We start from the raw sequence: 25,431 nt of genomic DNA on the forward strand, positions 1-25,431 counted from the left end.
GGCTCACCTCTACGGATCTTGTTCTGCTGAACGACGGCACCCCAACTTACCACCGTGCTCCGGACTATTACAGTGCATTGGACATCACCCTTGTGTCCCCTGGTGTTTCTCTTCACTGGTCTGTTGAACCCGATACCTGGAGCTCAGATCATTATCCTATTGTGCTTACCCCCAACAACAAGCAACCTTCTTCAACAAGGCGTCACAGAGTGACCAACTGGAAGCATTTCCGATACGTAACCAACGAACTAAGTCAATCCCTCGACATTCTTGAAGCCATAAGAGTTGGTGCAGAACAAACAACGCAAACCGTTGACCTGTCATTTAAGCAACCTCGACCAGACTTGAAGTACCTAGCTCTCCGTGCTTCTCGCAGGAGAGCTCAACGTAGAGCCCAACGTACTCTTCTTCCCAGTGACTTCATTGTTTACAAAAAAGTGTCAGCGGCTTTTCGAAGATACACTTCCCGTCTTCGACGCTCCCAATGGAAGCAATTTGCTGACTCTCTCAACCCCCACTCACCTACCTCCGTTGTCTGGAAGGTTGTCTCATCCATGCAAGGTGAACCTGCACCCACCCGCCCATTACCCTGCCTTGCCCTACACTCCAACCTTGCACCAGCTGAGCTTGCTGACGTGTTTGCGGACACTTTGTCAACAACACCAGTGCCTGCTTTACTTCCCGACCATCATACGATACACCCAGCACCACATGGGCCAGCAGATGACCCTTTCACGCTAGTCGAACTCAAAAACGCCATCCGACAATGCTCTCGCAAATCCTCACCTGGAAGTGATGGAGTAAGCTACCAAATGTTAAAAAATCTTGGTGACACCGCCCTGCTCAAACTCTTGAACTTGTACAACAGTGTGTGGTTCTCCTCAAACATACCTGCACAATGGAAGCATGCCAAAATCATCCCGATACCTAAGCCCGGTAAGCCTACAACCCACATCACCAATTTTCGGCCGATTGCTCTCACCTCAGCCACAGGAAAAGTTCTTGAGCGGCTGGTCAAGCGCCGGCTCTGCTGGCTTCTGGACACTACATCTGCTCTCCCCTATCATCTATGTGCCTACCGCAAAGGACGCAGCACTTCGGATGCTCTTCTACAGCTAAGCACTGAACTTGAACACGCCTCATCTAGTGGCCTTGTCTCCCTGGTGCTCCTGTTAGATGTAAAACATGCCTTCGATAAACTCTCCCACGCCTCCCTCTTTTGCCAGCTCACTCAACTTGGGATACAAGGTCGACTTGGAGCCTACATCCGCAGTTATCTCACCGACCGGACATTCTCTGTTTCCATCAAAGGACACAACAGCACACCACGTCTACTCACCAGTGGTGTTCCGCAGGGTGGGGTGCTCTCCCCCATCCTATTCAACATTGCCATGTCTGACATCCACCAAAACCTACCTCCAACAGCATATGCTCCACATTTTATCATCTACGCTGATGATATCTGCGTTCTCCTCAGCGGCAAGCTCAAACCCAAGCTCGAATCTTCTGCACAAACAGTGCTCGACCACCTCGACTCTGTTCTGTCACGCAAAGGACTCTGTATCTCAACCGCAAAGTCGGTTGCACTTCCCTGTGCTTCCCCTGGAAAACGGCTAGGTAACGCCTTCCCCAGGCTCACTCTACAGGGAGAGACTGTTTGTCGTGTTACCAAGGCACGCTATCTGGGTGTTTTCTTTGATAGCAGACTCCAGTGGGCTACCCAAGTGCAACACCTGGTCGCCACATGCACCCCAGTGCTTAATGTCCTCAAGAGACTCTGTGGACAGACCTGGGGCAACCACCCTCACAAAATGCTCACGCTCTACCGCTCCCTGGTCCTCAGTCGCCTTCGGTACTCGCTACCATTTATCGACCCCTCTCACTCTGGCTGGCTTCGGCTTGAGCGCATTCACCGCCAAGGCATTCGTATCGCACTTGGCCTCCCCAAATTCTCCAACTCCCTGGAGACAATAGCTGAAGCAGCTGACATCACGCTACGGCTCCATTCACTTGACTCTGCCTGCAAGCTTCTTGCAAGGATCTACATGACTCCTTCAGCTACACCCATTCTACAACGTCTCAAGAAGTGCACTGGTACCCGCACTGCCTCACTTTGCCGCCAACTGTTCTCCAAGTTACCCACAAGCCGCAAACCAGTCTCTGATTCACCACCACCTTGGAGGCGTTTCTTCCCCCCTGTCATTACTCGTCTTCCTGGCCTCACCAGCAAGAAGCACACTGCGGCCATTGTCTCGCGCTCTCTTGCCCTGGACCACATCGACACCCATTATCGTGATTTTCTCCACATCTACACCGATGGATCCCTTTCTCCTGCCACAAAAACTGCCTCCAGTGCCTACTACATTCCCACCTCCAATGTTCGGTGGGCTACACGTCTCAGAGGGAAACCAGTCTCCTCAACAAAAGCTGAACTATGTGCCATTCTGCATGCTGCCATTGCTGCTTGCAACTACTCCACTTCCAACACAGTAATCTTTACTGACTCCGCATCTGCTCTTCATCAGCTAGTAGACATTGACACTTCATCTGTTCTTGTCGACTCCACTCGGGCTGCCATCAGTCTTGCCTCCCAGCAAGGTGTCAGCATCACACTACAGTGGATCCCGTCGCATGTTGGTATCCCAGGCAACGAGGAAGCGGACCTCCTAGCCCACTCAGCCCACTACACACCTGGCTGTGCATTTCCCATTCCCCCCCAACCTGACCTCAAGCCTGCAATTGACAGAATCATCACCTCCTTCTCCCAGGATACTACACTACCAACAGTTCCCAAGCGAAACCGGCCACACACACGTGGCCTTGACCGACCTACGGCCACTGTCATACATCGACTACGCACCAACTCAGCGAAGACACACAAGTTGCTCTTCCAATTCAAGCTCGTGTCTTCGGACCTTTGCCCAACCTGTGATGAAGATGAAGAAACTCTCTCCCATATCCTGTTCCACTGTGCTGGCTATCACCAAGAGAGGCTAAAACATCTCTCTCCACTGCTTAATGGCTCAGCCACCATCAACGATTATCTCTTCGGAGATTACTCCCACGCTGTAGCCTTGGCCTCCTTCCTCAAGGAGACCAATCTACATCTTCGTCTTTAACTCCCCCTCCCCTTTCCCCCTTTTCCGGCCCTGAAGACGCCCCCTTTTTTGTGTTTGCTGTTTTCCCTACTCCCCTTCCCTTGCCCCCTCTTCCCCTTCCCTGCCCGTTCGTCGTGACGTTGCCCGCACTTCTGCGAGGCCAACTACGGCATGGGTATTTCGCCACCACCACCAAGCATCAGTCGCTCGCTCGCATCGCATTCCAGCAGAGGTAGCAGCTATGTCAGGCAGAGGAAAAGGTGGCAAGGGTCTCGGCAAAGGAGGAGCCAAGCGTCATCGCAAGGTTCTTCGGGACAACATCCAGGGCATCACCAAGCCTGCTATCCGCCGTCTGGCTCGCCGCGGTGGCGTGAAGCGCATCTCTGGACTCATCTACGAGGAGACCCGTGGAGTGCTCAAGGTATTCCTGGAGAACGTCATCCGCGACGCTGTGACTTACACCGAGCACGCCAAGCGCAAGACGGTGACTGCGATGGACGTCGTGTACGCCCTCAAGCGACAGGGCCGCACCCTCTACGACTTCGGTGGCTAAGCGACTCGCTCCGCGGATATCCAGACCAGCGTCCACGAAAACAGCAGACACAAAAAACGGCCCTCTTCAGGGCCACCCAAAAGCCTGAGCGTGAGGCTCGCCTATGCGTTAGTGGGGAAAACACCCAACGAGAGAGGTTTTGCAGTGTTAGTGTTGCGTTCGCTCGCTACCTTTTGCTTCCCGGTGCCGACGCGCACAGTGCAAAATAAAGCGCCTGGCCGGCTGCAGCAAAGGTACGAGCACCATTAGCGGGCCGTTTTGGGCAGCGGACGCCACGAGCAGTCTCGACGTGTCAGAAATGCATGCTTTCGTTCGTTCGCTGGCTCATTCATTTACGTTCGTTAGCGTCGGCACTGTTGTGGCCGTTGCTACGAGGGACCAGAGTGCTGCACTTGAAAGAAGAAAAAAATAAATAAAAAATTCGCCTGAAAGCGTGGCAAAAAGAAGGGCTGTGCATCAATAGATAAATGAAGGAAGGAAGGACAGGCAGACGCACACGGTGACAGATTACGCAAATTGAAACAATGACAGAAGAATTAATTTAAAAAGGGCAGCGATCGTCGCGGGAGCAGCATATCGAGGAGGAGGAGTGTCGTTGGGAGGAACCGAGAGGTCTGCCTGCCTGATTAGGCGGCATGTTTCTCGGGAAGGGAAAGGTGGTGGAGAGGAGGAGAGGGTGAAGTGGAAGACCGAGCGGAAGAATAGCTGCGTCCATGGGCCGACTTCAGGGGAACTGTGCCGGTATACGCCTATTACACATCTGAGGGAAACCCAGGACGGCACAGCCGGCCCGCGGATTCGAACCGCGGACCTCCCAGTCTCCAAGCGCACGCGTTACCGCTGCGCCACCGGAGCTGGTGAAATATCATATAAACATATATACTATAAACTATAAACATATCGCGCGCCGCGGCCGCCGGCATTCTGGCGACCTGGAGCTGCTCCCCGATTGGTCGGCGCGGCGAGCAATCGTGCCGTGGACGTGCGAAAATCATGCGGACACAGTGAATGACTAGGAAAAAAAGAAAAAAAAAGAAAAGGATGCCATCAGCACTCGGTGTTCCCAGGTGGTCTCCCTCCCAAGTACTGACCGAGCCCAATGCTGCTTAGCTTCGGTGATCGGACGAGAACCGGCGTATTCAGCATGGTATGGCCGATGGCGAGAGGCTATGCTTAACTGCACGAATTGTATCGTGCGCTGGCGGACGAAGCGCAGTTGAACGCGCTTTTCTTGAACAGAGAAGGATGCCAGTGAAAAGGTTAGCCAGCCACGGCGCTCGAACCAACGCCATGCGCATTTGGCTGTCCCTGCGCGCGATTACGTTGGTATTTCGGCGGCGAAATAAACGGAGCAGCTCGCGCCTCGTTTGTGGGGCTACTGCATGGTTACGTGCAATGATAACAGCTGTCATGTTAGTGACGAGAATACTAGCAACGACGATAGCAAGAAAGAGAGAAGCGGCGCGAAGCGGAAATCGCTTGTAGAGGCGGCATGGAGTCCAATTTTTGGAGAACGCGGCTGTACGACGTTGCGGTTTTCGGAGGTAGTGGGACGGAGGGAAAAATAAACAAACAAACTGTTGGAGCAGGTAGTGAGGAGCGTGGGAAAGACGGCGAGAGCGCCACGGCTTAGCGCAGAGGCGAAAGCGCGGAAGATGTCAAATTGCCGCTGACCAAAGGAATAATAACAATAATGACAAGAAAGGGGATGAGTAGGTAAGGGACTTAGCAAGGGTTTAAAGGGGCACACATGCACACATATAGCTAGGCGTCCTCGTTTTTTTAAATAAATAAATTAATTAATTAATTAATTAAACAGAGAGAACAGTAAAAGCGAGTACCTGCAGCAGAGGAGGAGGAGTGTCGTTGGGAGGAACCCGAGAGGTCTGCCTGCCTGATTAGGCGGCATGTTTCTCGGGAAGGGAAAGGTGGTGGAGAGGAGGAGAGGAAAGGGTGAAGTGGAAGACCGAGCGGAATCCGATCGGGGGAGGATAGCTGCGTCCATGGCCCGACTTCAGGGGAACTGTGCCGGCATACGCCTATTACACATCTGAGGGAAACCCAGGAAAAACCCCAGATTCGGACAGATTCGGATGCGGATTCGAACCGCGGACCTCCCAGTCTCCAAGCGCACGCGTTACCGCTGCGCCACCGGAGCTGGTACCTGCAGCAGACGAGACGGGCATTCCGCCGACGGCCGCTGACGCAGCATTTTGCGGGACGCGCGAACTGCCTCCCCATTGGCCAGAGAGGCGCCTCCGTCGTGGCCGGCGTGCGAGCGCCGTATGCAAGCATCAGTCGCTCGCTCGCATCGCATTCCAGCAGAGGTAGCAGCTATGTCAGGCAGAGGAAAAGGTGGCAAGGGTCTCTCCTTTGAAGCGCTGTCTGTTGCACAAAATAGGCCGGTGAAAGATATCGCCTATGAGTACTGCAAAATGGTAATAATACCCCCACCAGCTGGCAACTCAGGTTTCATGCCCCCTTTCACGACTGTAGACACTAATGACCCTTTGGAAAAGGACTTTACACTTCACGAAATAAAACAAGCACTAAACTCATGTCCCACAAACTCTGCACCAGGACCTGACAAGATAAATTACCAGACCATAAGGAACCTGGGAGAAAAAGCACTTCTCCGGCTGCTTGAAGCTTACAACGACATATGGAGAAGTGGGGACATTCCAAAGGAGTGGAAAGTGTCTGAAATAAAACCACTACTAAAACCAGGGAAACCACCCACCTGTTTACAATCATTTCGCCCAATTGCGCTTGCCAGCTGCTTGGGGAAGCTGCTGGACAAGATGGTTCATGCACGACTTGAGTGGCACCTGGAACACAACCAAAAGTACCCAGAAAGCATGACGGGTTTTAGAAAAAATAGAAGCACGTTGGACTCAGTGATGGACCTTGTCACAACAGTGCAACATGAAAGATCACTGGGTAACATCACAGCGGCAATCTTCCTTGATATAAAAAACGCTTTTAACATGGTCACTCACAGCGCTATCCTCTCAGCTGCCACTGCTACTGGTGTCCGGGGGCGGATGTACAATTACATCAAAAGCTACATTGAAAACAGAAGCATATACATCAACACCCCCGATGGCGCCAGCAGCCTGCACGACGTTCACAGGGGTGTGCCGCAAGGGGGCATCCCAAGCCCAACATTATTCAACATGACACTAATAACACTCCCATCACAACTTGACAAGCGTATCCGGCTCTCCGCATTTGCTGACGATGTATGCGTATGGACTGCACATACCTGCGTGTCCATAATTTCGCGCCGGCTCCAGTCGGCTATGTGTACGACAGAGCATTATCTAAAGCAGCGGGGCCTGGAAATATCGCAAGAAAAAACTGTCTTGTTACCATTTACAAGGAAACTCTTTACAAAAGACCGTGTCTTCATAGACAAGAAACCCATACAGATAGTCCCATCTCACACATTCCTGGGTGTGAAAATAGACCGTTTCCTCACATGGGGACCGGAAATTGAGAATATAAAGCGAAAAACAGCACCATATAGCAATGTCCTTCGCACACTGGCCGGACCCAAATGGGGCCCATCCGCACGGATACTGAAACAGATACACGAGGCACTGGTCGTATCCAACATACGCTACAGCCTTCCCCTACTTAAAGGGGCATCACAAAAAAATTTAACAAAGTTGGATCGTATCTATGCAGCAGGGTTACGTACCATCCTCGGAGTGCCACAGGCTACATCACTCCATGGCACAATTGAAGAACACTGAGGCCCCACTCTCTCAGCATTACAAACAGCTGAGATAATGAAACTGCACTTGCGACATAAGGCCAGACACGTTGACCACCCTGGCTCTCACCTGGGAAGGGCCATACAGGAGCTTCAAAAACACATTCCCAAAAACTACAAACAAGCCGCGGCTAACAACATCCCGCCATGGCTGCTCGTTAGACCACACACACAAACAACCATACCTGGTATAAAGAAAAAAGCGGATACGTCCAATCTAGTCATCAGACAGTTTGCCCTGGAACACCTGGAGGAGGTCAGCAGCCACGCCCGGGTCATTTACAGCGACGGGTCCACGGCGAAGGCGTCTTCCACGGCAGCAGTCTACATCCCTGAAAAGGAGCACGAAATTAAACACCGGCTCAGTCACAAAACGTCATCCACGGCAACTGAGTTGCGTGCCATTTTCACGGCACTCGAATACATACAAACTACAGAACCAAGAAACTGGGCTGTTTTCACCGACTCTAAGCCTGCCATAATGGCCATCGCAAACCCCAAAGAAAACAACACACTTGTGAGCGACATCCTGACCACTCACACACAGTTACGCAATACGGGCCACGCCATATCCATCCACTGGATACCAGGGCACTGTGACATCCCAGGAAACGAACGAGCAGACAAAGCGGCTAAAGCAGCTCACACGCTAACAGAGATAACACCAATTCCACTGACAAAACATGACGCTGCAGTAATAGCGAGAACAGCAGCGAACGAAGTAATGCTAAAGGAAATGAGAAATACAAGCACAAGAGACAAAAGGCTCCAAACACTGGACAAACATGGGACGCACACAGGACACAAAAACATGCATAGAAAAGATGCGACTCTCCTACACAGGCTCCGCCTTGGAGTCGCATACACAAAGGCGCAAAACTTCAAACTTGGGAGAACAACCAGCCCATTATGCACAACGTGCGGGGAACCGGAAGATGTGTCACACATTTTTTTAAACTGCCTAAAATACGACTCACAAAGACAAGACTTGCAGCAATCGCTGTCCAAACTTGATGATCACCCTCTAACACTACGCAAAATACTAGGCTCTTGGCCCACACATAAGCAAAACGTTACAGCGGCCAAGGCAGCGCTAAAGTACCTGGCCGACTGCCAACTGCACGACCTCTAATCACATTCCATATCGGACAACTGCGAATAGCAAGCAGCCACATCAAAAGCACAATCACCGACACCAAATAAACAAACTGACATACTAATAAAGTGGAAACCAGACTCACATGGACATACTGCAAGCATCCCTGGGCCAACTTCAATAAAGCGCTCTGCGACCACGTTTACGCGCCTCCCACCATCGATTACTTTTTTTTAAATTTTTTTTTATTTATTTCTTTTTTATTTTATTTTTTGTTTTTTTATAGAGTAGCAAGCCAGCTCAGGCTAGGCTGACATCTCTCACCTCATACAAAAAAAAAAAAGGGTCTCGGCAAAGGAGGAGCCTAACTGCTAAGCCGTTCCGAATGCCTACGCCTGAGGTAAAGAGCCCTTTTCAGGGCTAATTTGTGCTTCATTGCAAACAGCTCTTATCAGAGCTAAACTTTTGTATTCACTACCGTTGCGGTAGATTTCGTGTGTGTTGTAGCGCTGTATCGCGTGTGCAGTGTTGTGTGTTTTAGTGTAGTGTGCGCTGTGCGGTGCTGTGAAGTGTAGTGTCACGTGTATAGTGCACAACTGAAGTGCGGTGCAGTGACACTCCGTGAACTCTGGACTGCAACATTGGGTGTGAGTACAGTGAATCTGTGCTGCTGGTGAACTCTAACCCTGCTAAGAAAAGACAAGAGAGATATTGTTAATGCTGTGACGATGGCCGACGAAATGGATACCCAAAACAACCAGACACCTCAAACCCCCAACCCAAGACAGCAACCCAGTCACTCAGGTACTGTGCCACCCACTCCTAAGAAAAGGAAAATGGGGAGCCAAAACGATGAATCCGACTCGGCGAGTTCATCACGAAACTCAAGTCCTGAGCGTGACCTCGAGTTGATCGAAGAGGACCCTAATCCGTTCATAACAGTAGTCTACAAAAAAACCCGTAAAGCCGGCATCCCTGTGGTCATGAGCCCAGTTAACCCAAACGAGACTCTCATCAACGTTAATCCCAACGTCATTGCATCCGAAGTACTCAAGGCCACGCAGGAGAAAATCAAAGGCCATCGCTTTTCCAAGGATGGCAGCCTCACTGTGACGGTTGCAACACTTTCTGCCGCAAAGTGCCTACTCAGTCTCACCTGCCTTGGCAACACTGCTATCACGACAAAAGTCCCAGAGTCGTACGCCAGAAACGTGGGCAAAATAACTGGAGTCAGGACACAGTACAGTGACGAACAGCTGCTGGATTTTCTTCGTCCATGTGGTGTGATTGAAGCCAGACGGCAAAAGCGATATTTCAAGAACGCTTCCGGGGACACGTCGACCCGACCAACAGACAGCATCGTCCTTACATTTAAGAGCGATATGCCGATGCCAGAGGTGGTCACCCTTGGCTTCAACAAGCACAAGGTAGTGAACATTTCACGCCTACACGCTGTTACCGCTGCCAGCGCTTCGGCCACTTCGCCAAAGACTGTCGTGGCCCAGAGAGGTGCAGAGCATGTGCTGGCCCCCACTCCTTTAAAGACTGCAATACAAGGAAGGAAAGCAAGTGTGCAAACTGCGGCGGCGCACACCCTGCAAACTTTGGAGGCTGCCCCAAACGAAGGTCTGCGATAGCCGCCGTCAAACGAGGAGCCTGCGAGGACCGTCCTGCACGAGACGGCCCTATCAACCCTGCAATGGTGAAGACCAAACCTGACCAAATGGTGAAGACCAAACAGCCACCTCCACCCCCAATACCCGAGCGGACTGGAAAAGCCTTCCCACCCTTGCCAGCGGCCAAGAACACTACAAAGAAGGCCCAACCCGAGAAACCAAAGAAGGCGGCACCCGTCACCGCCGAACACTGCGCAAGCGTCTGGGATGGAAGGGCACACAAACCGGCGCCTCCACCTCGCCCCGCACCAACCCATGTGCCACCACCAGTCGTCCCTGAGGGAATACAGCTTGTCCTGACTATTATCCCTCTGTTGATCACCACGCTACGAGCCCTCATTGCGGCTATCCCCAATGCAAAGGATATCCCAGAAGTGAAACAGGTTATGGCCCTCGAGCCACAACTCGCGAGTCTGATGAGTGGCCTCAGTTATGGACACTAGACACCAAAAGTACAACAACACCACAGTGTTCCAGTGGAATTGCAGATGGATACAAAGCAAAATCCCGGACTTTTCGGAATTTATTGGCCTCCACAACTTCCCAGTGATGTGCATCTCTGAAGGACGTTTTCCTACATCATTCTCCTTGCCTGATTACATGATCTATGAATCGAACAGACCAAGTGGCCCAAGCCGGGCAGCCCTGCTGATTAACTGTGAAGTGCCTCACATTGTTCTTTCCATAAACAGCACTGCAGCTAGTGAACTATGTGCGGCGCGCGTTCGGATTATGGAAGAAGACATCACCGTCATTAGCATCTATATCTAGCCGACAACAAGCATTGACATCCAAGCCCTAAGCAGAGCAGTTCAAAAGCTCCCAGCACCATACATCATCTGTGGAGACTACAATGCCCACAACATCATCTGGGGATCCGCATCTACGAACAAACGAGGCGAGGACATTGAATGGTTGTTAGATGAACTTGACCTCTTTGTAGCAAATGATGGAAAAGCAACGTTCAACAGAGGAGACTCAGTGATCGACCTGGCAATCGTGTCTCGCTCGCTTGTGACAGTGGTGAAGTGCATGACAGACGATGACACTCTTGGCAGTGACCACTACCCTGTGCTCACTTCTCTGCAACAAAAGACCGCTACCCTCCCAAAGCATATCGTGCGGAAGACCAACTGGGGTAGATTCACCAAGGCCACCGAAGAAATCGACTGGACTACCAAAGACATCTCCAAGCTATCCAAAGACATCATGGACAAACTCACACAAGCCACAGAAACGTTCAAAGTGCCGTTCAAAGTACCCTACGTAAATGGAGAGTACGAGCGCCTGCGAGCAATTAGAAGAAGAGCAGAAAAGAGAGCGAAAAGAACGAAATCACCAACCGACATTCGTGAAGCAAGAACAGTGCAATCGAGAATCAGGCGTCTGTTTCAGAAATTACAGATGAAAGAATGGCGGCAACTATGTGAGAGTTTCCAGAAACAATCATCTCTAGGAAAAGTGTACGACCACATCAGACGGCAGACGACACCTCCCAGCCAAAGCGACCCGTTACAGCCCTATCAGTTGCGCTAGGCCGACCTTTAAAGGGACGGTCTCGTACACCCTGGCCCATCCACAAAGCGTACCATTCGATTCCTCATTGCTGAAAACGTAATACTGTGAATTCGCTCGTCCAGAATCGTCACGGTTATTAAATAAACGAATTAAGTTGATAAGAACAGCGCCAGCACATTGCGATTTCTGTTGGCAACAGCGATATCCGCTACGATGGCAGACCGCTTATTGGATGAACAAATCGTCTGCTCTCGCGCCTTTTTGCAGCGGTGAGAGCAGACGACTTCCAAAAGGTGCTCGGGGATCACGGCGACGGCAATAAATTTGCTGCATGTGGTCTGGTCAAACGAAAGAGCGTATTGTAAAATGTGGCCGAACAACAATGTCAATACGTCTCGCGTCTTCATTTCGAGCGGGAGTTTACGTGGATGACTCCACCTAATAAAGGCAGTTGACGCTTATTTACTAACTTGTGTCGTATATCGTTCGGTATTTTGAGCGCTTCTAGTTCGTCTTACCTGCGAAAAGAATATTCCGTATGGAAGTGGTGGAAACGTAACCCGGGTGTATAACAACTCTTTTGTCGACGACAATGTGACGAAAGTGGATATAGAAAAGCACCTGTTGGGAGTCACATACTCGAAGCATCTTCAACAAAAGGTCTGATTGTCACACGCGTGCGTGTACTCCGCACGTTTCGTTCACGATGCATATGAGGTAAGAGACGTTCTGCGAGCACGATATGTATGGGACGGCGCCGGACGCAGCTCAAACTAAAAGATGTCGACCGTCACGCAGTCAACTGCTAGCGGCAACGGTGTCCATGGATACGCGCAGTATTGAAATGTAGGTATTACTTTGTTGATAATAGCCAAAAGTGATGTGTACAGAAATTGTCGGCACCGCACGAAACGGCAGTCCCGCGTACCTCGGTAGTATTGCGAGAAGGAAGTGCTTGATCCAGCAGGCTACATCAGTTTGTTTTGCATATAGCCTCTCTAAGGTATTATCCCTACCGGAGCAGTATATCGCCAAACTATGCTCAATAATGTCTTGTACCCCTTCAGTAGCTGACACTAACTGATGAGAGTGGCACTCCTTCCTGTGCCAGAATCAACACCTATTAATGGGTCACAAACATAACAACTCCAATTCGCAGGCTTCACAGCTCTATTTAATTTTTCCCTCCACATTGCTGATGTGAGAAAAGTATTGCATAATATAAATATGTAAGTTATATCCGCAAATCAGTGTTGTGATTATATGATGTTCAAGCAGCAAAAGACAAGACAACCTTGTTGACAGGACAGGACGACAGGTTGCTCAGAGCTTGCTGCTTGAACATCATTATGACTACCCGATACCAACAACCCAATTTTAACACAATCGGTCAGTGCTGTGGACGTACATTACAATAAGGGACAATAAAAGATGACTACATAAACATTCAACTTCCGCAACCTTTATATTCAACGTGCTGGACATGTTAGTCTGCAACCCCTGATATTGAATCAAAATGTGAACCAGTATGGGCTCATGAACACACCGGTGTAACATGAGCAAAAATAAGACTGACGACATGTCGGCAAGTTGCAAACCGCTGTTCCATCTTACAAATTTGTCATGCATATCTAGGTATTTTTCATATTTTTTAAACATTTACACATCTTTCATATTCAACGTGCTGGACATCTTAGTGTGCAATCCCTGACACAATCAAAATCTGAGCCAGTATGGGCTCATGAACACACCGGTGTAACATGAGCAACAATAAGCCAGACGACATGTAAACATGTTGCAAACCGCTGTTCCATCTTACCAATTTGTCATGGACGTCTAGGTATTTTTGATATTTTTGAAAGTTTTTAAACATTTCCAGATCTTTTATATTCAACGTGCTGGACATGTTAGTGTGCAACCCCTGACACAATCAAAATCTGAGCCAGTATGGGCTCATGAACACACCAGTGTAGCATGAGCAACAATAAGCCAGACGACATGTAAACATGTTGCAAACCGCTGTTCCATCTTACAAATTTGTCATGGACGTCTAGGTATTTTTGATATTTTTGAAAGTTTTTAAACATTTCCAAATCTTTTATATTCAACGTGCTGGACATCTTAGTGTGCAACCCCTGACACAATCAAAATCTGAGCCAGTATGGGCTCATGAACACACCGGTGTAGCATCAGCAACAATAAGCCAGACGACATGTAAACATGTTGCAAACCGCTGTTCCATCTTACAAATTTGTCATGGACGTCTAGGTATTTTTGATATTTTTGAAAGTTTTTAAACATTTCCAAATCTTTTATATTCAACGTGCTGGACATCTTAGTGTGCAACCCCTGACACAATCAAAATCTGAGCCAGTATGGGCTCATGAACACGCCGGTGTAACATGAGCAACAATAAGCCAGACGACATGTAAACATGTTGCAAACCGCTGTTCCATCTTACAAATTTGTCATGGACGTCTAGGTATTTTTGATATTTTTGAAAGTTTTTAAACATTTCCAAATCTTCTATATTCAACGTGCTGGACATCTTAGTGTGCAACCCCTGACACAATCAAAATCTGAGCCAGTATGGGCTCATGAACACGCCGGTGTAACATGAGCAACAATAAGCCAGACGACATGTAAACATGTTGCAAACCGCTGTTCCATCTTACAAATTTGTCATGGACATCTAGGTATTTTTGATATTTTTGAAAGTTTTTAAACATTCCCAAATCTTTAATATTCAACGTGCTGGACATCTTAGTGTGCAACCCCTGACACAATCAAAATCTGAGCCAGTATGGGCTCATGAACACGCCGGTGTAACATGAGCAACAATAAGCCAGACGACATGTAAACATGTTGCAAACCGCTGTTCCATCTTACAAATTTGTCATGGACGTCTAGGTATTTTTGATATTTTTGAAAGTTACATTTCCAAATCTTTTATATTCAACGTGCTGGACATCTTAGTGTGCAACCCCTGACACAATCAAAATCTGAGCCAGTATGGGCTCATGAACACACCGCCATAACATTAGCAAAAATACGGCTGTTCCATCTCGCACATTCGTAATGCACGTCTAGGTATTTTTTATATGAAATATTATAATCATCAATGATGATAAGGGCTTATTCGATGCAGAAGCATGGTCTTTGATGCAGATATGTTGGATGGTCCTGGAAAGGGCTTTTTTTTTTTCATAGGCCAGGGGTAATTGAAGACGTTGACGTAGATCAGCTTATCCTTGATTTTGTCATTTGCTCCAGATGTAATGACATGAATGAAAAGCCTTCACTTATCACGTTGACAACCTTCTGCCGCTTGCGGGAATCGATATAGAGAGCAGCTTTCTTCAGCAGTCTATCCAAGTTCTGATACATATGACGAAATGCCCAAATCTGAAATTTTGCATAACGTACCATGAAACACACATTTTTATATGCGAATAAAAAGCTGCGCAACAAAAACAAACCTTACAACACCTTTCAGGAGAATACAACACCATGTGTACGTGACGGATCGAAACAGGTTCCGGATTGTGCGCACAACACATGCTGGTATTGGCGAGCAGTGGCTATACACACACACCTGCAATGTTTGTACAATTTAGAATGGTGTCATGATCAGGCGGAACATATATACGCAAAAAAGTGAGCTTTTATGGATGAGTCTTACCCGTCAATCGATATCGGATCATCCACTACTTTCACTGGCTAACCACGTTGTTGTGGCAAAGGGTCAGTAGCTAAAGGATCATCGACATCACCGGTTCTTCAATCGATCGGCGCCGATGAGCTCATCTTCACCACTTAGTGACAGGGACTCGTCACTATCGCTAAATTTGCTATCAGACATTACGACGTCGCGCGTGACAACTTCCAAGCGCAAAGCGCATACACCTCCGACTGTATTGTGCATTGCGCTTCGGTCGCCCAATGGGCGACCTGCCACCATAAATACCATAACCACGTCACATATGACGTTGCATGAGAGGGAGTTGAATCCAGCTGCGACTTCCGTCGTCTGCTGTCACGGCATATTCCTTCAAATTTCTCGAAAACCACTTCGTTGTTCTGGTTGAAACTTCGCGACTGTGTTTCTGTAGCACTCTTGGATATAATTTCAGCTAAGTTTCGGAATCGCTCGATCTGTACGAGACCGTCCCTTTAAAGCAACTAGCAGATGAATATTGTGGCAAACTGACAGAAGACAAGCGCCCCACGACGATGGAGAATCTCCCAACATGCGGAGCATTCTATCAGCACAACAGCCCTCTCGAGGACGACTTTACAATGGACGAATTGACTGCAGCCCTTCACACCTGTCCAGCACATTCTGCACCAGGACCTGATGGGGTCACCTACCAAGTCATCAGGAACCTCGGGAAAAAGTCACTCAACCATCCCCTGAATCTATACAACCAGATATGGCAATCTGGTATAGTACCAAAGAATTGGAAGCTATCCAAAGTGAAGCCCCTACTGAAACCAGGGAAACAACCAACGTCACTGGAATCCTTCCGTCCCATAGCTCTCAGCAGCTGCCTGGGAAAGCTCCTGGAAAAAATGGTCACACGACGTCTTGAATGGTATCTCGAGAGCCACGACCTTCTCGCAGAATGCATGGCGGGCTTTCGCAGACACAGGAGTACCATGGATTCCATCGTCGACCTCATAAGTACAGTTGAACAAGACAAGCTACTAGGAATGATAACAGCTGCAATCTTCCTGGACATTCAAAAAGCATTTGACAACGTCTCTCACGAAGCGATCCTCAGTGCCCTCATTGAAATCGGAATCCGTGGACGCCTCTTACGCTTCATCAAGAGCTACTTAAAGAACAGAGACATCTATATGGACACACCCGACGGACCCAGTGCCACACATCGAGTGACAAAGGGCGTCCCTCAAGGAGGGATTCTGAGCCCCATCCTCTTCAGTATAGTGATGCTTGGATTGCCAGAACTCCTTCCTCGGGAAGTCGGCATCTCTATGTTTGCGGACGATATCTGCATATGGAGTGCACACATAGACAGACCCTTAATAACCCGACGTCTGCAAGCCGCCCTCGACACGACTGTGAACTACCTGCAAAACAAGGGGATGAACGTGTCTGCTGAAAAAACTGTGTTCCTGCCCTTCACAAAGAGACCATTCACGGACTACCCAATCGTCGTCGACAACAAAGCAATACCCACAGTAACCAACCGCAAGTTCCTTGGGGTTATACTGGACAATCAACTTACCTGGTGCCAACAAATTGACGCTGTGAAACGTAAAGCAAGCGCCCTACTCAACGCCATGCGCTCAGCTGCTGGTCTTACATGGGGACCGCAGAAACAGATTCTCCACACCGTGTATAATACCTTGGTCCTACCACAGATAACGTACAGCCTCCCCCTCTTCCACGACGTCAGCAGAACCAATTGGCACAAGCTTGAGTGCATTCACGCATTGGGACTCAAGCTTGTACTTGGAGTACCACGTAGCACACCACAGACAGCCACCTTGGAAGAAGCCAGCCAACCAACCCTCAAAGCCATACAACTCAAGGAAACTGCAAAGTTGCACCTCCGCCACCTGACCAGACACAAGAGCCACCCGCTTGCACAAATAGACGTGAAGCGGCCCTGGTCCTCGTTTGGAGAAGCCGTCGGAGCCCTCAAAGAAAACATGCCAACTGGATACACAAAACCAGTACGCCACAGCACGCCACCATGGAGGAAAAACCGGCCACTTACCAATACCACCATCCCAGGATTAACCAAGAAGAGCGACACAGCCCAGCAGGTGACAAAGCAGGCTGCACTGGAAGTAATAGACAGACTGAAGAAGGTATACTCACCCATCTATACTGACGGTTCAGTGACCTGCGAGGGATCCACATCAGCGGTGTATGACCCCGAAACACAGTCCGCCTGCTCATACAAGCTCAGTCACAGGACATCATCAACCGCAGCCGAGCTACATGGAATACTCGCAGCCATGAACTACATAGAGAACCAATCTCCAAAAGCATGGGTGATTCTCAGCGATTCGAAACCGGCCATCCAAACGATCGAGACAACAAAGGAATCCCCTATGGCAGACCTTAAATCGGACATACTCACAGCCTACAACAGACTGGTGCAAAAAGGACACAAATTGCTAATACAGTGGATCCCGAGCCATTGTGGAATCACAGGAAATGAAAGAGCGGACGAAACAGCCAAGCAAGCCCACTCCAAGACAACCCCAACTGGAATCCCCCTCAGCAAACCTGACATCAAGGCAACAGCGAAGAAACTAGAACAAGAAGAAATAGAGAAACAGCTATCCTGTCCAAGCTGGAGGAACCCACGATTGAAGCGCCTGGACGGAGACCTCAAGTACGCAGGTACCCAATACATGAAAAGAACGGACGCCGCCCAAGTACATCGTCTCCGGCTGGGCACAGCATTCACCAGAGCGTACAAGCATAAAATACAAATGACAAATGATCCCCGCTGCAAGACCTGCAACACACCAGAGGACGACGTTCATGTGCTACTGTAGTGCCCGAACTACGACAAACCCAGACAGAAGCTGCAGCAACAACTGCAAAAACTAGACAACCGACCGCTGACACTCGAAAAGGTCCTGGGGGCATGGCCTTCCCACAGCCAAAGTCGACGTGCCGCGAAACACCTAGTGGACTTCCTGAAAGAATCAGGACTCACCAACCTATGACAACACCAACCTGTGACCACTTCCGAACTTAACAAGGAGCCTGCCCTCCCTTACCTTGTCAAATGACAATTCTCTGACACTCCTCAGGGCGACGAATTGTCCCAACTGTGTTTAAAAGTGTGTTTGTGTGTGTGCGCGCGTACATGAAACTGAGTGAATGTGAAGTGAACAGTATACCATGTTTTTTCTTTTGTTTTTTTTTTCTTTTTTTCTCTCTTTTTCTTTTTTTTCTCTCCTCTTTTTTTTTCTCCTTTATTTTTTTTACAAAGAGTAGCAAGCCATACCGTCTGGCTGACCACTCTAAACCCATAATAAGGAAGGAAGGTCTCGGCAAAGGAGGAGCCAAGCGTCATCGCAAGGTTCTTCGGGACAACATCCAGGGCATCACCAAGCCTGCTATCCGCCGTCTGGCTCGCCGCGGTGGCGTGAAGCGCATCTCTGGACTCATCTACGAGGAGACCCGTGGAGTGCTCAAGGTATTCCTGGAGAACGTCATCCGCGACGCTGTGACTTACACCGAGCACGCCAAGCTCAAGACGGTGACTGCGATGGACGTCGTGTACGCCCTCAAGCGACAGGGCCGCACCCTCTACGGCTTCGGTGGCTAAGCGACTCGCTCCGCGGATATTCAGACCAGCGTCCACGAAAACAGCAGACACAAAAAACGGCCCTCTTCAGGGCCACCCAAAAGCCTGAGCGTGAGGCTCGCCTATGCGTTAGCATGGAAAACACCCAACGAGAGAGGTTTTGCAGTGTTAGTGTTGCGTTCGCTCGCTACCTTTTGCTTCCCGGTGCCGACGCGCACAGTGCAAAATAAAGCGCCTGGCCGGCTGCAGCAAAGGTACGAGCACCATTAGCGGGCCGTTTTGGGCAGCGGACGCCACGAGCAGTCTCGACGTGTCAGAAATGCATGCTTTCGTTCGTTCGCTGGCTTATTCATTTACGTTCGTTAGCGTCGGCACTGTTGTGGCCGTTGCTACGAGGGACCAGAGTGCTGCACTTGAAAGAAGAAAAAAAATAAATAAAAAATTCGCCTGAATGCGTGGCAAAAAGAAGGGCTGTGCATCAATAGATAAATGAACGAAGGAAGGACAGGCGGACGCACACGGTGACAGATTACGCAAATTGAAAGAATTACAGAGAATTAATTTAAAAAGGGCAGCGATCGTCGCGGGAGCAGCATATCCAGGAGGAGGAGTGTCGTTGGGAGGAACCCGAGAGGTCTGCCTGCCTGATTAGGCGGCATGTTTCTCGGGAAGGGAAAGATGGTGGAGAGGAGGAGAGGGTGAAGTGGAAGACCGAGCGGAGATAGCTGCGTCCATGGGCCGACTTCAGGGGAACTGTGCCGGCATACGCCTATTACACATCTGAGGGAAACCCAGGAAAAACCCCAGACGGCACAGCCGGCCCGCGGATTCGAACCGCGGACCTCCCAGTCTCCAAGCGCACGCGTTACCGCTGCGCCACCGGAGCTGGTGAAATATCATATAAACATATATACTATAAACTATAAACATATCACGCGCCGCGGCCGCCGGCATTCTGGCGACCTGGAGCTGCTCCCCGATTGGTCGGCGCGGCGAGCAATCGTGCCGTGGACGTGCGAAAATCATGCGGACACAGTGAATGACTAGGAAAAAAAGAAAAAAAAAGAAAAGGATGCCATCAGCACTCGGTGTTCCCAGGTGGTCTCCCTCCCAAGTACTGACCGAGCCCAATGCTGCTTAGCTTCGGTGATCGGACGAGAACCGGCGTATTCAGCATGGTATGGCCGATGGCGAGAGGCTATGCTTAACTGCACGAATTGTATCGTGCGCTGGCGGACGAAGCGCAGTTGAACGCGCTTTTCTTGAACAAAGACGGATGCCAGTGAAAAGGTTAGCCAGCCACGGCGCTCGAACCAACGCCTTGCGCATTTGGCTGTCCCTGCGCGCGATTACGTTGGTATTTCGGCGGCGAAATAAACGGAGCAGCTCGCGCCTCGTTTGTGGGGCTACTGCATGGTTACGTGCAATGATAACAGCTGTCATGTTAGTGACGAGAATACTAGCAACGACGATAGCAAGAAAGAGAGAAGCGGCGCGTAGCGGAAATCGCTTGTAGAGGCGGCGTGGAGTCCAATTTTTGGAGAACGCGGCTGTACGACGTTGCGGTTTTCGGAGGTAGTGGGACGGAGGGAAAAATAAACAAACAAACTGTTGGAGCAGGTAGTGAGGAGCGTGGGAAAGACGGCGAGAGCGCCACGGCTTAGCGCAGAGGCGAAAGCGCGGAAGATGTCAAATTGCCGCTGACCAAAGGAATAATAATAATAATGACAAGAAAGGGGATGAGTAGGTAAGGGACTCAGCAAGGGTTTAAAGGGGCACACATGCACACATATAGCTAGGCGTCCTCGTTTTTTTTAAATAAATAAATAAATTAATTAATTAAACAGAGAGAACAGTAAAAGCGAGTACATGGAGGATGAGGAGGAGTGTCGTTGGGAGGAACCCGAGAGGTCTGCCTGCCTGATTAGGCGGCATGTTTCTCGGGAAGGGAAAGATGGTGGACAGGAGGAAAGGGTGAAGTGGAAGACCGAGCGGAATCCGCTCGTGGGGAGGATAGCTGCGTCCATGGGCCGACTTCAGGGGAACTGTGCCGCATTGACTGGCCTATTACACATCTGAGGGAAACCCAGGAAAAACCCCAGACGGCACAGCCGGCCCGCGGATTCGAACCGCGGACCTCCCAGTCTCCAAGCGCACGCGTTACCGCTGCGCCACCGGAGCTGGTGAAATATCATATAAACATATATACTATAAACTATAAACATATCACGCGCCGCGGCCGCCGGCATTCTGGCGACCTGGAGCTGCTCCCCGATTGGTCGGCGCGGCGAGCAATCGTGCCGTGGACGTGCGAAAATCATGCGGACACAGTGAATGACTAGGAAAAAAAGAAAAAAAAAAGAAAAGGATGCCATCAGCACTCGGTGTTCCCAGGTGGTCTCCCTCCCAAGTACTGACCGAGCCCAATGCTGCTTAGCTTCGGTGATCGGACGAGAACCGGCGTATTCAGCATGGTATGGCCGATGGCGAGAGGCTATGCTTAACTGCACGAATTGTATCGTGCGCTGGCGGACGAAGCGCAGTTGAACGCGCTTTTCTTGAACAAAGACGGATGCCAGTGAAAAGGTTAGCCAGCCACGGCGCTCGAACCAACGCCTTGCGCATTTGGCTGTCCCTGCGCGCGATTACGTTGGTATTTCGGCGGCGAAATAAACGGAGCAGCTCGCGCCTCGTTTGTGGGGCTACTGCATGGTTACGTGCAATGATAACAGCTGTCATGTTAGTGACGAGAATACTAGCAACGACGATAGCAAGAAAGAGAGAAGCGGCGCGTAGCGGAAATCGCTTGTAGAGGCGGCGTGGAGTCCAATTTTTGGAGAACGCGGCTGTACGACGTTGCGGTTTTCGGAGGTAGTGGGACGGAGGGAAAAATAAACAAACAAACTGTTGGAGCAGGTAGTGAGGAGCGTGGGAAAGACGGCGAGAGCGCCACGGCTTAGCGCAGAGGCGAAAGCGCGGAAGATGTCAAATTGCCGCTGACCAAAGGAATAATAATAATAATGACAAGAAAGGGGATGAGTAGGTAAGGGACTCAGCAAGGGTTTAAAGGGGCACACATGCACACATATAGCTAGGCGTCCTCGTTTTTTTTAAATAAATAAATAAATAAATTAATTAAACAGAGAGAACAGTAAAAGCGAGTACATGGAGGATGAGGAGGAGTGTCGTTGGGAGGAACCCGAGAGGTCTGCCTGCCTGATTAGGCGGCATGTTTCTCGGGAAGGGAAAGATGGTGGACAGGAGGAAAGGGTGAAGTGGAAGACCGAGCGGAATCCGCTCGTGGGGAGGATAGCTGCGTCCATGGGCCGACTTCAGGGGAACTGTGCACATTGAACTGTGCCTATTACACATCTGAGGGAAACCCAGGAAAAACCCCAGACGGCACAGCCGGCCCGCGGATTCGAACCGCGGACCTCCCAGTCTCCAAGCGCACGCGTTACCGCTGCGCCACCGGAGCTGGTGAAATATCATATAAACATATATACTATAAACTATAAACATATCACGCGCCGCGGCCGCCGGCATTCTGGCGACCTGGAGCTGCTCCCCGATTGGTCGGCGCGGCGAGCAATCGTGCCGTGGACGTGCGAAAATCATGCGGACACAGTGAATGACTAGGAAAAAAAGAAAAAAAAAAGAAAAGGATGCCATCAGCACTCGGTGTTCCCAGGTGGTCTCCCTCCCAAGTACTGACCGAGCCCAATGCTGCTTAGCTTCGGTGATCGGACGAGAACCGGCGTATTCAGCATGGTATGGCCGATGGCGAGAGGCTATGCTTAACTGCACGAATTGTATCGTGCGCTGGCGGACGAAGCGCAGTTGAACGCGCTTTTCTTGAACAAAGACGGATGCCAGTGAAAAGGTTAGCCAGCCACGGCGCTCGAACCAACGCCTTGCGCATTTGGCTGTCCCTGCGCGCGATTACGTTGGTATTTCGGCGGCGAAATAAACGGAGCAGCTCGCGCCTCGTTTGTGGGGCTACTGCATGGTTACGTGCAATGATAACAGCTGTCATGTTAGTGACGAGAATACTAGCAACGACGATAGCAAGAAAGAGAGAAGCGGCGCGTAGCGGAAATCGCTTGTAGAGGCGGCGTGGAGTCCAATTTTTGGAGAACGCGGCTGTACGACGTTGCGGTTTTCGGAGGTAGTGGGACGGAGGGAAAAATAAACAAACAAACTGTTGGAGCAGGTAGTGAGGAGCGTGGGAAAGACGGCGAGAGCGCCACGGCTTAGCGCAGAGGCGAAAGCGCGGAAGATGTCAAATTGCCGCTGACCAAAGGAATAATAATAATAATGACAAGAAAGGGGATGAGTAGGTAAGGGACTCAGCAAGGGTTTAAAGGGGCACACATGCACACATATAGCTAGGCGTCCTCGTTTTTTTAATAAATAAATAAATAAATAATTAATTAAACAGAGAGAACAGTAAAAGCGAGTACATGGAGGATGAGGAGGAGTGTCGTTGGGAGGAACCCGAGAGGTCTGCCTGCCTGATTAGGCGGCATGTTTCTCGGGAAGGGAAAGATGGTGGACAGGAGGAAAGGGTGAAGTGGAAGATCGCTCGTGGGGAGGATAGCTGCGTCCATGGGCCGACTTCAGGGGAACTGTGCACATTGAACTGTGCCTATTACACATCTGAGGGAAACCCAGGAAAAACCCCAGACGGCACAGCCGGCCCGCGGATTCGAACCGCGGACCTCCCAGTCTCCAAGCGCACGCGTTACCGCTGCGCCACCGGAGCTGGTGAAATATCATATAAACATATATACTATAACTATAAACATATCACGCGCCGCGGCCGCCGGCATTCTGGCGACCTGGAGCTGCTCCCCGATTGGTCGGCGCGGCGAGCAATCGTGCCGTGGACGTGCGAAAATCATGCGGACACAGTGAATGACTAGGAAAAAAAGAAAAAAAAAAGAAAAGGATGCCATCAGCACTCGGTGTTCCCAGGTGGTCTCCCTCCCAAGTACTGACCGAGCCCAATGCTGCTTAGCTTCGGTGATCGGACGAGAACCGGCGTATTCAGCATGGTATGGCCGATGGCGAGAGGCTATGCTTAACTGCACGAATTGTATCGTGCGCTGGCGGACGAAGCGCAGTTGAACGCGCTTTTCTTGAACAAAGACGGATGCCAGTGAAAAGGTTAGCCAGCCACGGCGCTCGAACCAACGCCTTGCGCATTTGGCTGTCCCTGCGCGCGATTACGTTGGTATTTCGGCGGCGAAATAAACGGAGCAGCTCGCGCCTCGTTTGTGGGGCTACTGCATGGTTACGTGCAATGATAACAGCTGTCATGTTAGTGACGAGAATACTAGCAACGACGATAGCAAGAAAGAGAGAAGCGGCGCGTAGCGGAAATCGCTTGTAGAGGCGGCGTGGAGTCCAATTTTTGGAGAACGCGGCTGTACGACGTTGCGGTTTTCGGAGGTAGTGGGACGGAGGGAAAAATAAACAAACAAACTGTTGGAGCAGGTAGTGAGGAGCGTGGGAAAGACGGCGAGAGCGCCACGGCTTAGCGCAGAGGCGAAAGCGCGGAAGATGTCAAATTGCCGCTGACCAAAGGAATAATAATAATAATGACAAGAAAGGGGATGAGTAGGTAAGGGACTCAGCAAGGGTTTAAAGGGGCACACATGCACACATATAGCTAGGCGTCCTCGTTTTTTTTAAATAAATAAATAAATTAATTAATTAAACAGAGAGAACAGTAAAAGCGAGTACATGGAGGATGAGGAGGAGTGTCGTTGGGAGGAACCCGAGAGGTCTGCCTGCCTGATTAGGCGGCATGTTTCTCGGGAAGGGAAAGATGGTGGACAGGAGGAAAGGGTGAAGTGGAAGACCGAGCGGAATCCGCTCGTGGGGAGGATAGCTGCGTCCATGGGCCGACTTCAGGGGAACTGTGCACATTGAACTGTGCCTATTACACATCTGAGGGAAACCCAGGAAAAACCCCAGACGGCACAGCCGGCCCGCGGATTCGAACCGCGGACCTCCCAGTCTCCAAGCGCACGCGTTACCGCTGCGCCACCGGAGCTGGTGAAATATCATATAAACATATATACTATAAACTATAAACATATCACGCGCCGCGGCCGCCGGCATTCTGGCGACCTGGAGCTGCTCCCCGATTGGTCGGCGCGGCGAGCAATCGTGCCGTGGACGTGCGAAAATCATGCGGACACAGTGAATGACTAGGAAAAAAAGAAAAAAAAAAGAAAAGGATGCCATCAGCACTCGGTGTTCCCAGGTGGTCTCCCTCCCAAGTACTGACCGAGCCCAATGCTGCTTAGCTTCGGTGATCGGACGAGAACCGGCGTATTCAGCATGGTATGGCCGATGGCGAGAGGCTATGCTTAACTGCACGAATTGTATCGTGCGCTGGCG

The 25,431-nt window shown here is 50.2% G+C and overlaps 1 protein-coding gene and 6 non-coding genes across 7 annotated transcripts; 1 reads left to right on the top strand and 6 right to left on the bottom strand.

The window, feature by feature from the left end:
• The first annotated feature begins 3,339 nt into the window (after positions 1-3,339).
• On the top strand, positions 3,340-3,651 carry LOC135378768 (histone H4-like). Its single transcript, XM_064611859.1, has one exon. It carries the CDS (start codon positions 3,340-3,342, stop codon positions 3,649-3,651), a length of 312 nt encoding a protein of 103 aa, XP_064467929.1.
• Positions 3,652-4,693: 1,042 nt separating this feature from the next.
• Positions 4,694-4,812, bottom strand: LOC135380089 (5S ribosomal RNA). The gene has a single exon (XR_010419525.1). It is a non-coding gene; the product is annotated as a 5S ribosomal RNA (ribosomal RNA).
• A 15,281-nt stretch (positions 4,813-20,093) lies between these two features.
• On the bottom strand, positions 20,094-20,212 carry LOC135379270 (5S ribosomal RNA). Its single transcript, XR_010418772.1, has one exon. It is a non-coding gene; the product is annotated as a 5S ribosomal RNA (ribosomal RNA).
• Positions 20,213-21,389: 1,177 nt separating this feature from the next.
• On the bottom strand, positions 21,390-21,508 carry LOC135379386 (5S ribosomal RNA). The gene has a single exon (XR_010418883.1). It is a non-coding gene; the product is annotated as a 5S ribosomal RNA (ribosomal RNA).
• Positions 21,509-22,686: 1,178 nt separating this feature from the next.
• On the bottom strand, positions 22,687-22,805 carry LOC135379503 (5S ribosomal RNA). The gene has a single exon (XR_010418990.1). It is a non-coding gene; the product is annotated as a 5S ribosomal RNA (ribosomal RNA).
• Positions 22,806-23,972: 1,167 nt separating this feature from the next.
• LOC135379618 (5S ribosomal RNA) lies at positions 23,973-24,091 on the bottom strand. Its single transcript, XR_010419097.1, has one exon. It is a non-coding gene; the product is annotated as a 5S ribosomal RNA (ribosomal RNA).
• A 1,178-nt stretch (positions 24,092-25,269) lies between these two features.
• LOC135379677 (5S ribosomal RNA) lies at positions 25,270-25,388 on the bottom strand. The gene has a single exon (XR_010419139.1). It is a non-coding gene; the product is annotated as a 5S ribosomal RNA (ribosomal RNA).
• Between the last annotated feature and the right edge of the window lie 43 nt (positions 25,389-25,431).

Source organism: Ornithodoros turicata, chromosome 1 (assembly GCF_037126465.1).
Source record: "Ornithodoros turicata isolate Travis chromosome 1, ASM3712646v1, whole genome shotgun sequence".
NCBI classification, from domain to species: domain Eukaryota; kingdom Metazoa; phylum Arthropoda; class Arachnida; order Ixodida; family Argasidae; genus Ornithodoros; species Ornithodoros turicata.